Genomic DNA, 15188 nt, shown 5'->3' with positions numbered 1-15188 from the left:
CTTTTTCACCTTAACCCCTACCAAACCCCTTTTCTCCTCTATCCCGTCTAGCCCACCACTTCTTTCTCCTCTACCGTGTCTACCAAACCCTTTTCTACCCCTCCTTCTCTTCCACCCCTTTACCCAACCCCTTTTTCTCCTCTACCCCCTCGCTTTTTTCTTCCACCCATCTACCAAACCCTTTTTTTCTTCTCTAAACCAACTCTTCTTTTTTCCACCCCTGTACCCCACCCCTTCTTTTCTACCCCCTCTACCCCATCCCTTTTTCTTCAACCTGTCTACCCCATCCCTTCTTCTCTTCCACCCCTCTACCAAACCCCTTTTTCGCCTCTACCCCAACCCATCTTCTTTTCCACACCGTCTACCCCACCACTTCTTCTCCTCTACCCCATCCCTTCTTCTGCTTTACCCCCTCTACTCACCACTTCTTCTCCTCTACCCCACTCTTCTTACCCCGCACTACCCCACCTGTTATTCTCTGCCCCCTCTATCCCACCCCTTAATCTCTTCCACCTGGCCATTTTTCTCCTTCCCCCCTTTTTACTCCTCTACCCCATCTTCCCACCCCTTCTTCATCTCCATCCCCTTCATCTCTACCCCATCTATCTGATCCCTTTTTCTCCCGTACCCATCTGGCCCACCCCTTTTACTTCTCTACCTGGTCGACCCAACCCTTCTTCTGATCTACCCCCTCCTTTACTCCTCTACCCCACCCTTTTTACTCCTCTACTCCTCCCCTTCTCCTCAATCCCCTTCTTCTCCTCTACCCATTAACCCTTTTTTCTCCTCTACCTGGTCTACCCAACCCCTTTTCACCTTTACTCGGTCTACCCCACCCCATCTACCCCAGTCCCTTCTCCTCCTTCACCTCCTCCTCCTCTTTCCTGTCTCCTGCACCCCTCTATCTTGTCTACCCCATCACTTCTCCTTTACTCACTGTTATTTTGGATTAAGTTATAACATACCTTTATCAATGGTTAGCCAAACTATACCTCCATTTTGTTCAATGACCCTGAAGTTTGACCTTCAACCTACAACACAAGTCTTGCCTACGATATACCATCTTGTCAGGATGAAGAATTGTGCCAAGTTATCAAAATCTCCAATCGCATTGCCAAGTTTCAACTCGGACAAGCCAAATTACAAGGAATTTGGACCTCAAAAGTGTGACTAGACCTTTGACCTACCGAGATGGGTCATGGTCATGGTGAACAATTGTGTAAAGCTATTTTAAAATCCCTTTATGCAAATACAGCCCGTACAAGCAAAATTACAATTAGTTTTGACCAAACGACCCTTAGGTGTGACTTCACCTTTCAACTACAGACATGGCTTTTGTAGGGAAACACATCTATCCATGGCCAAGTAACAACCAGAAAAAGAATCGTTGAAGCCTTCAAACCTGACTTTCCAGAGACATACCCCAATCTAATAACCTAGGTTTTCCCTTCAGAAAACCCAAATCGGAAAAATCTGGTTAATAAATGATTAACTAAATAAACAAAACAAAACAGACTTTTTTTTGGCGCTTTATTCAAAAGGTAGCACATCTTTTGTCTACAACAGAATTGAAGATCATGATTTATTTTCTTACAGAAAACGATGAAATTAAAAACTGTACACATTCCCGTTCCAATGAATAAAACAGAAACCCAAAATTCTTATCCTTTACATATACATACAAAAGTATTAAAGTTTACATTTTTTTCATGAACAATTTTAAAGTCTGAAATTGTAAATGAACACCACATGTGTACAATTAAAACATGTGGAGTTGCTGTATAAAGAATTATTTTTGAGTGACGTAAATTTTCCATTCATAAATTTCATTTTTTAAGTCCAGGAAAAGATATCTCTTCATTTATTCCAATTAAAATCCCTATTATTTTAAACAAGAAACATTTTTCTCTCCAATTACTGCTAGTCCCTCCTAATGAAGACAATTTATCGTCTCTACAGAGGAATGTTACTTTGAAACGAGGAGGGGAAACTCTTAATAGGTTATATCAATTACAGCAGAAAATGATTTATTTAATAATCAGAAAAGAAACCTATTGAACTCTTATTGAGAATGTCATTAAAAAAAATGAAATCCTGTTTAAGCATAGAGTGCATTTCCTTTAAGTACCGTATTCAAATTTAACTGAAACCCATTAAGAGAAAATATTGACAGAAAGTATCTTAAGCCATTTCACATTGCTAAATCTGTTTGCCATAAAACATGCCTGTGCAATTTATAGCTCTCTATTCATTGACAGGGAAATACAAATGTACAGGCACAAAAGGTTAACACGTGAAGATGGTTTCACATGTCTCATGTTGTTGAATGATTATACACAGACTTTTATCACCACATCATCACATAACAAGTTTTTTTCAGCGCTTTCATTACTCTTTGAGTTCATATGACAAAATTCACTTCTTTGCTTCGTAGGAAGCGGATTGTACATAACATCAGGAATGATGTGGCCTAAAAAAACACATTTGGTTAGGTTTACCCGACCTTATCTACAAAATAGGCGCCGACCCTACCAGCCATTTTTAAATTCAGTTTGTAAAAAGAAAACTACAATTTTTATATATATTTTATATTAAGTGTGTTTTAAAATGCAGTTTAAAACCTTTGAAGCTCTATAAAGAAGATTAATGCCTTTGTCCAAAATTGACAATAATGTTCTCATATAAAGCCTTATAAAAAGAAAGAAAAAAAGCCCACCTACCCTACCTGTTTTTTGAAAAGGATGTAACCCTAACCAAACCATTTGTTGCGGGCCTAATATATCTTAGAATCTGTGGTATGATAAAAAGTACAGAACATGTGTGAAAAACACCATATATTTCAACATGGAAAATGGAGAAATGGTACACTGAAATTAATATATCAAGTATCTACAATCAAACATGATCATTATTTCCAATCATACATGTGAAAACACATCAACAATGATTTATCTACAATGGCATACAGCTGAACACGTTTCCAATACAGTATACAAACGCTTTTTCTAAATTTCCACTGTTTGTATAACACAGCAATAGTTATATATTTCTATGTTCATCAAAAACAATCATCATTCAGTTATTTCATACTTCCCAATTCACTGTACTAGTAAAAGTTTTCCAAATGCATCCCGATTCATCACACTTTTAAATCCACAAAATACTTCCCCGTTCACTATATCATTTACAGTTCATCCACTTCATCTCATATTTCCTAGCTCACCAAGAAATTCCAAACTTGATCAAATAGTTCAAAATCTTCCCTGGTTCACCAAATTTTTCTTTATATCATTCCTAGTTCACCAAGAAATCCCTGCTTCATCAAATAGTTCATCAAAATCCTCCCTGGTTCACCCTTTATATCATTCCTAGTTCATCAAGAAATCCCTGCTTCATCAAAATCCTCCCTGGTTCACCCTATGTTTGCCTAGGAGAAGAGATCTTCCCTGTCAGCCCCGACCAGCTCGGTTTCCTCCATCTGTGAGAAGTTAAGGAAGTGGGAGGGGCGGTGAACCTCGTGGTAGAACTCCTTGGGGTTGGATAACATCAGCTCATACTTCATGTTGGGGTCATGGCGCACACCTGAAAAAAAATAATATTAACAATCAACACTATAACACTCACAGTTATATAACATAAGCAATAGTGTTCAGATCATATCTTTCTTGTGACCCATCTTTCATGATTTAACAGACCTAAAGGGCAGTCATTGAAATTAGACATTTGGATGAACAAGCCCGAATTCTTATTCTATTGCTTGGCATCAAATTTTTTAACAATCCCTGATATATAAAATTCAGAATTTTAACAAGCCCAGATGACATTTTACCATTGCTGGGCTTGCTGGCTTGTGTTAATTTCAACCACTGAAAGAGCATGATGGTCTCTTGTAACATGTGTTCAAAACTTTATTTAAATATCTTGAATCATTATGGCAATGGTTCAAGTTTTTGTACAATAACAACAACGCAATAATAACACCAAGGATATGACAATACCTAGATTTTTCTTTGAAAAAAAGTGGGGTCCTTAAAAATAACTAATTGTTATTTGTTTTCCTTTCCAAAAAGGGGCAGAATTCTCCAAACACAACCCATTCAAACAAACAACTTACCCATGAAGTTGTAGTTCCAAGATGTCTGAGAGGGCACCATGAAGAATCCCAGGAACCTGTCCGACAGCAGCATCTGGACTCGCTCGTAGTGGGACGGCAGGTAGCCCTTGGGGTTGTTGCCCGTGTCTGTGTTCTGGCGACCCCAGTCGTACCCACTTGGGGTTAGCTTATAGGCCGTAAGAGAACAGGATCCAGGCGTGAAACTGCGGGGAGAAGGAGTTGAAGTTACACAATGTTCAATGAACATACAGTTTTTGTGTTTTGTGTACATACAATTTAAATCTTACTTCAAAGTGTCATGATGCAGTTTCAAATCATGTTTGACATTTTTTTAAATCATTTTTCTTATTTAAATGTCGAAAATTTTTATCTTCATTTTTAAGTACATGTGATAAAATCTGTTAATAATTTTCAAAGATTAAGAGTAAGGAATTTACACCAACATACCTGCAAGTGATGATTACTGTCTTCTCCCCATCCCAGTGCTGGTTGTCCTGCATTATTCGGGCATGAGTTGTGATGTCCTGTGGTGACAGCTGAGGCAGCTCATTGGGCTGTGTGTGAATCCAACCAAGGGGCTCCATCTCCTGCAAGGTAGCGCTCAATGGTTATATAAATGTATGAGGTGGCATTCAATGTTTATACATTGGTATTACAATATCGAGGCATGAAATATGATGTCCTGGGGGTGACAACTAAGGCAGCCCATTGGGCTGGATGTGATTTCTACTCAGTTGCTCCTTTTCCTGCAAGGTAGCACTCAATGGTTATATAAATGCATGTGGTGGCATTCAATGTTTATACATTGGTATTACAATATCGAGGCATGAAATATGATGTCCTGGGGGTGACAACTAAGGCAGCCCATGGGGCTGGATGTGATTCCTACTCAGTTGCTCCTTTTCCTGCAAGGTAGCACTCAATGGTTACATGTGAGGTAGCAATCAAATGGTCACATATGAGATAGAACTCAATGGTTACATTGGTGTATGGGCAATAAAAAAAATTGAGTCGGTGGCAAATAGATAGGGTCGGTCGAGTTACCAGAAACATACCATTCTTTTAGGCCTTCTATATATACAAATCCTTTACGTGAGAAAATATGCAAAAACATTAACCCTTTTACGATGGGTAAAAAGGATGAAGTTAAACAATAGGGACATGGAAGATCAAAGAGAATCAAGAATAAAGTGGATGTAAGATATATGGTTCTAACCATTCCACTCAAATAACATAATGAAAAGCTCAAGGGGGAAGACTTGCATTAATATCTAATTTGCATAGATCATCAACAGGAACTTCTGAAATAACTGACAGAAAACAGCTTAATTGGTAACTGTAGAACCATTAGGATAATTTACAATTCATTAGTTGCAGAAAACAAGTTTCTGCACCTTAATAGAGGCACAATATAGGATGATGTCAAGAATAAAATTAAAACAAGAGATGTTTGTCAAACATTGTGCCCCCCCCCCCCCCCCCCCCCCCCCCCCCCCCCCCCCTGAGTGCAATGTTGTCAGGATTATATGGACAATTGAATGAAATATACATGGAGCAAAATGACAGCTGATTTGTCAACGACATTGGATGCCTTTAAGGCAGTTTTAACATTATAATCATTCAAAGTGTGAGGATAGAGTGTGTTTACTGTTATGACTATGACCTTTGACCTCAAAATCCATAGGAGTCATGAGCTGGTCATCAAAAATCTAAATGTTAAGTTTGAGGGCCATGGATGCAGGCATTGACAAGTTATCACACCGACAAGCTTTTTTTCATTCAAGGTCACTGTAACCTTGACCTTTGACCCGATGATCCCTAATATCATATGGGGTCATCTACAGGTCAGACACAACTCCAAGTCAAGTTTGAGGGCCATGGGTGCAGGCATTGTCCAATTATCACTTGAAACATTTCGCATTCAGGGTCACTTTGAACTATTGAGATATCACTGGGAGAAGATTTGTTAACTTTTTTTTTGCATTAAAGGTTACTGTGATCTTGACCTTGGCCCCATGACCCCCAAATTCATCTACTGGTCAGGCCCAACCTCCAAGTCAAGTATGAGGGCCATGGGTGCAGGCATTGTCCAGTTATCACTCGGACAACCTTTTACCATTCAAGGTCACTGTGACCTTGACCTTTGGCCCCATGACCCCCAAAAACAATAGGGGTCATCTACTGTTCATGCCCAACTTCCATATCAAGTTTGATGACCATAGGTCTAGGCACTGTTGAGTTATGATGTGTTTTCACATATTTAAATATAAACAGTACAGCTGAACCAGCTGTCTCAAATCTTGTAAGTAAGACTGCAGATCACAGGTTGATCCATTTAACCTCTAGATCAGTAATGGTTTAAAAGTTAACATTGATGTCCTTAACAATGTTGTTAACTTAAACAAAGTTCTGAACAATCAGTCCAATGGTTTAACATCAGTTTTCAAAAATAGACACTGTTAACATGGATTTTTACTGCAATGTCACATGAAAATAATCTGATTTACAATGCATCTTATGCATCTAACATCATTGATAAATAGCCTGTATTTCAGGTTTTCTTCATATAAATTACTTTTACAGGCAAGCAAAACGTCACTTAAAGGAATTATTTATGTTCATACATTTTTCAGATATTATACCATTTCTCCAAGTCAAAGCCACAAAGATTTGATGGGGTTTTATTTATTCAGATATTATACAATTTCTCCAAGTCAAAGCCACAAAGATTTGATGGGGTTTTATTTAATTAATGGTCACAGCTGCTCTGAGACTTAATATCTTGGTTTTATTAAATTAAACTACTGTGTTTTTGCCAACACGTGTTTAATGAGTAGGATACTAAATTATTATTTAACTAAATTAAAGAATATTTTATAGCTATGCCTTAGACATAATTCTGTTGAAACTGACTTCTGTATGAAGTTTATTGCGTAGGATTTTTAATGACAAAAGAATAAAAATAAATATCTGTCGACATTTAAGAACATTTGTCAATGACTTTGACAATATAGGTCAATGTCAAGGTCACTTTTTTTATCTTAACGCATCATTATTTTTAACTCATTTGACTGTAATGATCAAAACAAACAAAAAAGCAGATGATTTGTGGCTCTGTATTAACTTGGAAATTAGTAGCCATGTTTGCTGCACACAAATCATACACTTTTTGATTGATTTGATCATTAAAGTCTAACAAGTTAAACATGGCTGCATTAAAATTAAAAAAAAAATCTTTTGCATAAACCTGTATTGTATATCCCTTAATGTATATAAGCCCAAACTATTCTTTACTACCTTAAGATATTCGTGCTCTGGCAGAATATTCGGTAGATGGACTGTCTGGTGCGTTCCCCACTGTGGAGGCATCACGATACACCGAATTTCCTTCACCTGTGGGTTATCGGGGGGACTAACTCCATATAAGTACCCAGAGATCTGGGCGCGCAGATCAGAAATGATGATAAACTTCTTAAGAACATTCTTCGGCAGAATGTAAGTGTAGCCAGTCTCTTTGATATCGTCTGACGAAACGTAGATATGATTTGTACGCAGATGCAGGTTGGTTGCGGAAATCGCTCTTACACGCCATTCCGTCTTGGACGCGTAGGTCTGAGTCTCATAGTTACTGGTGGTAGACGTAATTATCTCGTCACCATGTTTGTTCACTGTTCGTGTCGTTGTTGCCGTCAGCTGGGACTGTTCCTTCGTCTGTTTTTCGATCTCAGCAATCTGTTGTCTCTGAGCTGAAGGCGCGGAAATCTCCATACCGAGAATGATGTCACGGATCTCAGACTGGGTCAAGGATGCTACGTTCACACTGAAAACAATGGCAATAAATAAAAATTATACTTAACATGTATACTAGTATACTTTAGCTCTAAATAAATCAACAAACCAAATCCTCCAGTCCATGAACCAAAAGTTGGAAACTACAAATAGCCTCATAATTTGATTTACTTATATTTGCTAGAAAATAAAACAATGCCTATCTGGGCAGGTACTCATAAAACAGTTTAAGTCACTTCCTATCAAAAGTTATTTTCTTAAATCAAGCATCTTACTGATCATATTATATAATCATTTAAAAATATCTCAAATACTTCATCGACATTGATTTTATTGAATATAAATACTTTTATTTTAAAAACACTTATACTTTCCTTTTAATTTGACTATGAAATTTTTTAGAAATCGACTCGAGTTAAGGAATGACTAAAGATGCTTAATGAATAACCGGCCTGGGGCTTTATCCTCAAAACAAAGCCTTTACGTTGTTAACACTAAAAGACCAAAATCACAACAGCCAAAACTTACTTGTTCTTTTTGCCGTAGTCCGCGAGGATGAGGTCCTTCAGTTGCACTTCAATCTTCATCCACTCTTCATCACTCAGTGTGGGCCAGATATGGTGGGCCTCTGTCACAGTCGTCTTGTCCGGCTTCAGGATGATCTTGGTGCGGTCGTTGTTCACGTGCAGGGCACGGAGGATCAGGATCAGACGGGAGAACGCCTGAAGAAAAATAATTATTACCAATTTCATGAGTGGAATATCACAATGCAGACCATAGCTTGCCCAAGCAATAAATAAACTACATATTTAAACTTAGAGGGGCCAAATACAACTATGTCTGTTCTCGCTTTTGTTTAAAAAAAGATTTGGCCGACTTTCAAATTTAACTTTGTCCTACAGCCCAAGAACACCAGGTTTCAAATTGACCTTATCTACAGTTCATCTTAAAGTATCTTAGACATATCTTTTTTTAAATCTGAAATTTAACAGATGGCAAAAGTATTGTTATTTTGTATTCAACCTAGATAAAAAGTTCAATTAACACATAGATGTATAGAGAAACAACGAAATAATAACATTAAGATCATCGTAATTTACAACTTATATCAAGCAGAGATCTACCATACTTTATCCAAGGTAATATCAGTTCACTTGGTTGAATGTGTGTGCTTACAGTGTATGAAGAGATGGTCTTGAGCCAGTCATCGTACAGGTTAAACAGCACCATCTGCGGCTCTGTCGCCTTCAAGATCAGATCTCCAAACTTCTCTACCTGAAATCGAAGAATATGGTGCAATTCTTAATGTTCTGTACATAAAATCACACCCCAAATTTCAAAACCATAATGCTATATTTGATATTTTTTTATACAAAAGCACAGTCCAAAATTTCACAACTAAAATGCTCGAGTCAAAATCTTGTATATAAAAACGCACCCTATATTTCATAACCAAAGTGCAATACTTCATTTCTTGATAGTTTGTTTACAAAAGCACATCCCAAAGTTCACAACTATAATGATATGCTCAATAGTTTGCATATACTATAAAATCCCATATTTTTTAACCATAATGCATATTTGATATTTGGAATGCAAAAGTGCACACATAATCTCACAGCCTGTAATATGACTATTAAAAGGTGCAAAAACTATAAGTTGTCCATTTCCATGTAAGAATAGAAACCAGACCTTGTGGCTTGATCATTGGTATGAAAACTGGGTCTAGCCAGGTACATGCAGGCAAAATTGCCGCCATAAAGACAAAAAAATTATTATCATAAATGCCATCATCATGACAAAAGCGCCATGAAAGGAAGAGCTTCAATTTCAATTTATTTCAGGGATGAACCAACTCTTACCTTAAGACAAGCTTGGAACGGCAGCTGCAGTTCACTCCCCTTGATAACAATATTCGGGAAATCGAGCAAGTGGACTTCGAGTGGATCAAGCATGCCTTTCCTCGTAACGATGATCTGTTTCGGCTGTTCCTCAACGGGCAGCGATCGAATCAAAGCAGCTACTTCTTCTGCAGTCTTCCACTTTGCCAGCTAAATGAAACACATGATAAGGTTATTTTCGAAAGAGTTTTCTTGAAACAAATATTGTTATAAGGGCTAGACACCAGGTGATTTAATTGCAAGAGAAAAACAAATTGTCAGGAACTTACATAAAATTGATCTTGTTGTGTATTAGGCATTTAATCTTACTTACTGATGTATCACATCACTAATGACATATGCATCTTTCGCAGTTTTTGTGCATTTTTCGAATTCAAAATTTACTATTATTGCCTACCAGGTAAATCTCATTAAGCTTACAAATAGCGTTAGTATATTTATCTGTTCTCATAAACAGTTATAATTTAAACTGAGAAACCATTATGTGCAATTTTTAATGGGGAAACACAGATGAGACAGCAGCATGATTTTTGCATTTATTACTTTAACCATGTAAAGTGAAGTATCATCGGCCTCCTACTACCTTGCATTGACAGTTCTGGGCTTGTCTTGAAGAAATACTGTATTTGCCGATTTTTAGACCATCTGGTGTCTAGTCCCTTTTAGATTTATTACATTTAAAAAATACGTCAAACTTTCATGCGAAATTGCAGAAATTGCATGACTTTCACACTTTTTAAAATATTTATAGCAGTGTTGTTATTACAACTACTGAAAATTCTCTTGTATTTACATTTGATTATTTCTTTTACCCCAGATGAAACCTAAACTTTACTTCTCCAGCAGAATACTGGGGCCCAGGGCCTGTATTCGCTTATGACTTGTGTCTACATTTTAGAAATGCAAATTCTTTAATGTCATGAATTAACACTTATATACTTATTTTTGACTGAAGATAAGTTATTTTTAAAGATGAATATTAGTCCCAAATGATTTACCATTAATACAATTGTTTTAACATGCAAAAAAAAACATTAATAAATGACGAAAACAATGGTTCTTATGAATGATACTACATTTAATTTGAAAGAAATCAGCATAAAACATGGTATTTTTTCCTTATGAAACTATAGAACACAGTAAATCTTTTAGCATTCACCAATCATTTAATATTTTTGTGCTTTCTGCTATTAAAAACACAGCTACAATCTTGTTATCAGTAATTAATATGTTCCATATATGCATTATTTAGTAAGTAGTTAAAGGTTTATCAGTCAAAATTAATGTTTGTTATATATGTGTATGTATTGATTTTGAATAAGAGTGTCACTTTAAGTAAATCAACATCCTACCTATACATTGAGCCTATAGACCGTCATTTTTCTCAGGGTAAGAATGGCCATGAGCAAAAATCCCTGAACATTATGCTGGGGGTTCAGGGCACCAAGTTAGGCCCCTAAATGGGTCAACAGCGTTGCTTTGGTGAGGATTCACTCTTTGGGTTAAACTCCTTGGTTTCAAGAGAGCCTAAGCATTTAAACATAAATGAACCAGTTGTTATTAGTTTTCTTGCCTCCTAATCCCGGAAGCAATGGTGCATTGGTGGTGGTCAGGAGCACTGGTGGGGGTCGTCCTTGGGGTTTAACTCATTAGTTTCAAGAGAGCCTAACAAAACATTTAACCATAAACCAGTTGTTAACAGCTTTCTTGCCTCCTAAACCCGGAAATCTGTGGAAGATTCTCATTTATTTACTACATTACTTAGGTATCCCTATCAATTATGATTGTCTAGAGTCTTCCCATAGAAACTTTATCAAATTGAAGTAACATTAATCTTCGTAAGACTTCAATCTGTGAGAAATCTATGTAAGACTTCAACCTTGTATGAAATCACAGTATTGCTAACAATCCTCTTCAGTTTCATTCAAACAAGGAAGCGCTACAAAATATTTTGATGAATGAACATTTTCTTTCCTGATGACCACATGAACCTAGTTTGTAGTAAAAAACTTTTGAAAATCTCGAGTTGTTTAAAAAATCTTAAATTTTATTGTGACACTAAGTGGTGATTTTTAATGATATAAAAAGCTCAAGATATTAATTCGATCGTTCCTAGACTTTTATATTTCATTTTTTTCAGCTGCATTATGTCACTTTTGACATTTTTTTGTCTCAGAATCAGCTTATTTAGGCATAAATGCCTTCAATTCAGTCATATTAGATAACTTACAAAATAGAACAGATCTCAATTCTTTGGTAAACTGCCAAAAAAATCAATTCTTTAAGCGTTAGTAACGTATTTAGCCATAAAACATCAATTTTTGAAAGTTAATTGGATAAACTGCAATCTGAGAGAGTGCAGCTTCAACTATTTGAACAATTGAAAGTATCATATATCTTCTTAAAAACATAATAATAACCTGTCTTTTGTTAAAGATCTATACAATCCTTCCCCTTCACTCATTTTCTGTTTCCATAACAACTAGAAATGTTTTAACAAAATAATAACCTGTCTTTTGTTAAGGATCTATACAATCCTTCCCCTTCACTCATTTTCTGTTTCCATAACAACTAGAAATGTTTTAACAAGACCATTGTTCACATTAGTTGTTTCATGTTTCTATTTTAAAACTAGTTAATTTCAAATTAAAAACCTGACAATAGAAAATGCCATGTCATCCAACAATATAAATAAGCTAATGGAAATCTTAAAATGAGAACAATTTTAATGAAAAATGTTCCTCTTTCCGTCGTTAAATAAGTACAATTTTAATGGAAATTGTCCCTTATTTTCCGGTTAAATTTTCTTGATAATGAAAAACAGAAACTAGGATAAAGAAATCTGCACTATCAAGACCATCTGACTGGAATTGGATCTTAGTAATTTATTGACATTTTCGCTCATTTTACATGCTTCTTGACACATTATTTATTCAACCTAAGGTTTTGTTATCTTTAATATCTTAACAAATTACCTTACTCGTGTGTGAAAAAATATAATATTTCAAACAAAAGCACAGCCAAGCAGATTCCGAAGCTCATTATAACAAAAATGCACAACTGAACAATTATTTCTGTGCGAGAAATTGGGTCAAATTGGGTCACATTGGGTTTCATAATTATATCATTTGCATTATGTTTTATTAGAAATTTCAAAGTGATGACAGACAATGAAGATTTTGCTCAATGGCACGGAAAAAAGACATGAAGGCTATGACACATCACAATTCTTAGACTTTTATATTGAACTAAATTCTGCCAATAGTATCTGTTGCTGGTGGGTAGCACCCATCATTTTTCTTGTACATGTCACCTTTATTTTTGACATACTGACAACTAAATCTATTTGGTCAATAAGGCAGTAACACTATGACGCTATTTTGGATATTTTAGTATAATTCTTGTCAGTTGCTGGAATCTTCGTTCAAACCTAAAACTTGGTTTTTCATTTTGAGCAAAATTAACTATTAATAACTACTACCTACTACCACTAACACTTGCACAACTTAACTACTTTGAACATTTGTATCAAGTTCCATTTTTTCATCATTAACTTAATCATGTTGAAGGGCAACAATTACATGCTTCCATCCCTTTAACATGCCCAAACTTCATTTAAAGAAATTTCATAAAAAGTAGAATTAATCAGTATGACATATTAAAGGGGCTAGACACCAGATTATCCCAAATTGGCAAATAAATTATTTCCACAAGACAAGTCTAGAATTGTCAATAAGAGCTGGGGTGAGGCCTGTAATATGCCATTTTACATGATTAAAAGAATATTTTGTCTCTGTCTCAGCTAGAAGCTAGAGTTAACCCTTTTAAAACAAGAGATGTTTGTCAAAAAAATCTAAATGTCAAGTTTGAGGGCCATGGGTGCAGGCATTGACAAGTTATCACACAGACAAGCTTTTTTCGTTCAAGGTCACTGTAACCTTGACCTTTGACCCGATGACCGCTAAAATCATAAGGGGCCATCTACAGGTCAGACACATCACCAAGTCAAGTTTGAGGGCCATGGGTGCAGGCATTGTCGAATTATCACTTGAAACATTTTCGCATTCAAGGTCACTGTGAACCTGACCTTTGACCCAATGACTCCTAAAATCAATAAGTGTCATCTCCTGGTCAGGCCCAACTTCCATGTCTAGTTTGATAATCATAGGTTCAGGCATTGTTGAGATATCACTGGGAGAAGATTTGTTCACTTTTTTGTGTTAAAGATTACTGTGACCTTGACCTGATGACCCCCAAAGTCAAGAGGTGTCATCTACTGGTCAGGCCCAACCTTCATGTCAAGTTTGATGACAATAGGTCCAGGAATTGTCAAGTTTGCTTTCAAGGTCACTGTGACCTTGACCCTGAAAAACAAAAGGGGTCATCTACTGGTCAGGCCCAACCTTCAAGTCAAGTTTGAGGGCCATAGGTGCAGGCATTGTTGAGTTATCACACGGACAACCTTTAACCATTCAAGGTCACTGTGACCTTGAACTTTGGCCCAATGACCCCTAAAATCAATAGGGGTCATCTACTGGTCAGGCCCAGCCTCCAAGTCAAGTTTGAGGGCCATGGGTGCAGGCATTGTTGAGTTATCACTCTGACAACCTTTTACCATTCAAGGTCACTGTGACCTTGACCTTTGACCCAATAAGCCTAAAAAAAATAGGGGTCAGCTACTGGTCAGGCCCAACCTCCAAGTCAAGTTTGAGGGCCATGGGTGCAGGCATTGTCGAGTTATCACATGGACACATTTTTACTATTCAATGTCACCGTGACCTTGACCTTTGGCCCGATGACCCCCAAATACAATAGGGGTCATCTACTGGTCAGGCCCAACCTCAAATTCAATTTTGAGGGCCATGGGTGCAGGCATTGTTGAGTTATCACTCGGACAACCTTTTACCATTCAAGGTCACTGTGACCTTGACCTTTGACCGGATGAGCCCCAAAAACAATAGGGGTCAGCTACTGGTCAGGCCCAACCTCCAAGTCAAGTTTGAGGCCATGGGTGCAGGCATTGCCGAGTCATCACTCGGACGACCTTTTACCATTCAAGGTCACTGTGACCTTGACCTTTGGCCTGATGACCCCCCAAAACAATAGGGGTCAGCTACTGGTCAGGCCCAACCTCAATGTCAAGTTTGAGGGCCATGGGTGCAGGCATTGTTGAGTTATCACTCGGACAAGCTTTAAAATTATTTTACCATTAAAGGTCACTGTGACCTTGACCTTTGACCCGATGACCCCCAAAATCAATAGGGGTCATCTACTGATCAGGCTCAACCTTCATGTGAAGCTTGATGACCATACGTCCAGGAATTGTTGAGTTATCACTCGGACAAGCTTTGGTCTATCGACGGACCGACCGACCGACATGCCTG

General features: G+C 37.1%; 1 protein-coding gene across 2 annotated transcripts in view; it reads right to left on the bottom strand.

Annotated features, from left to right (window-relative positions):
* Window positions 1-1513: 1513 nt before the first annotated feature.
* The window catches only part of LOC128231192 (pre-mRNA-processing-splicing factor 8), a 53460-nt gene continuing 39785 nt past the window's right edge, over window positions 1514-15188 (bottom strand). The window contains exons 34-41 of one of the 2 annotated variants that reach the window (XM_052943685.1): window positions 9766-9954; window positions 9080-9178; window positions 8432-8625; window positions 7412-7934; window positions 4562-4701; window positions 4115-4317; window positions 3420-3582; window positions 1514-3357 (exon numbers count right to left, since the gene is read on the bottom strand). In XM_052943685.1, the coding sequence (XP_052799645.1) occupies window positions 3428-3582; window positions 4115-4317; window positions 4562-4701; window positions 7412-7934; window positions 8432-8625; window positions 9080-9178; window positions 9766-9954 (1503 nt within the window). In that variant the 3' untranslated portion in view covers window positions 1514-3357; window positions 3420-3427. Of the gene's footprint in view, window positions 3583-4114; window positions 4318-4561; window positions 4702-7411; window positions 7935-8431; window positions 8626-9079; window positions 9179-9765; window positions 9955-15188 lie in introns of both variants that reach the window. The other variant, XM_052943684.1, reaches the window with a different exon arrangement.

This window comes from Mya arenaria, chromosome 4, assembly GCF_026914265.1.
Source record: "Mya arenaria isolate MELC-2E11 chromosome 4, ASM2691426v1".
In the NCBI taxonomy this organism is placed as follows: domain Eukaryota; kingdom Metazoa; phylum Mollusca; class Bivalvia; order Myida; family Myidae; genus Mya; species Mya arenaria.
This window is presented reverse-complemented; position numbering and strand designations above follow the sequence as displayed.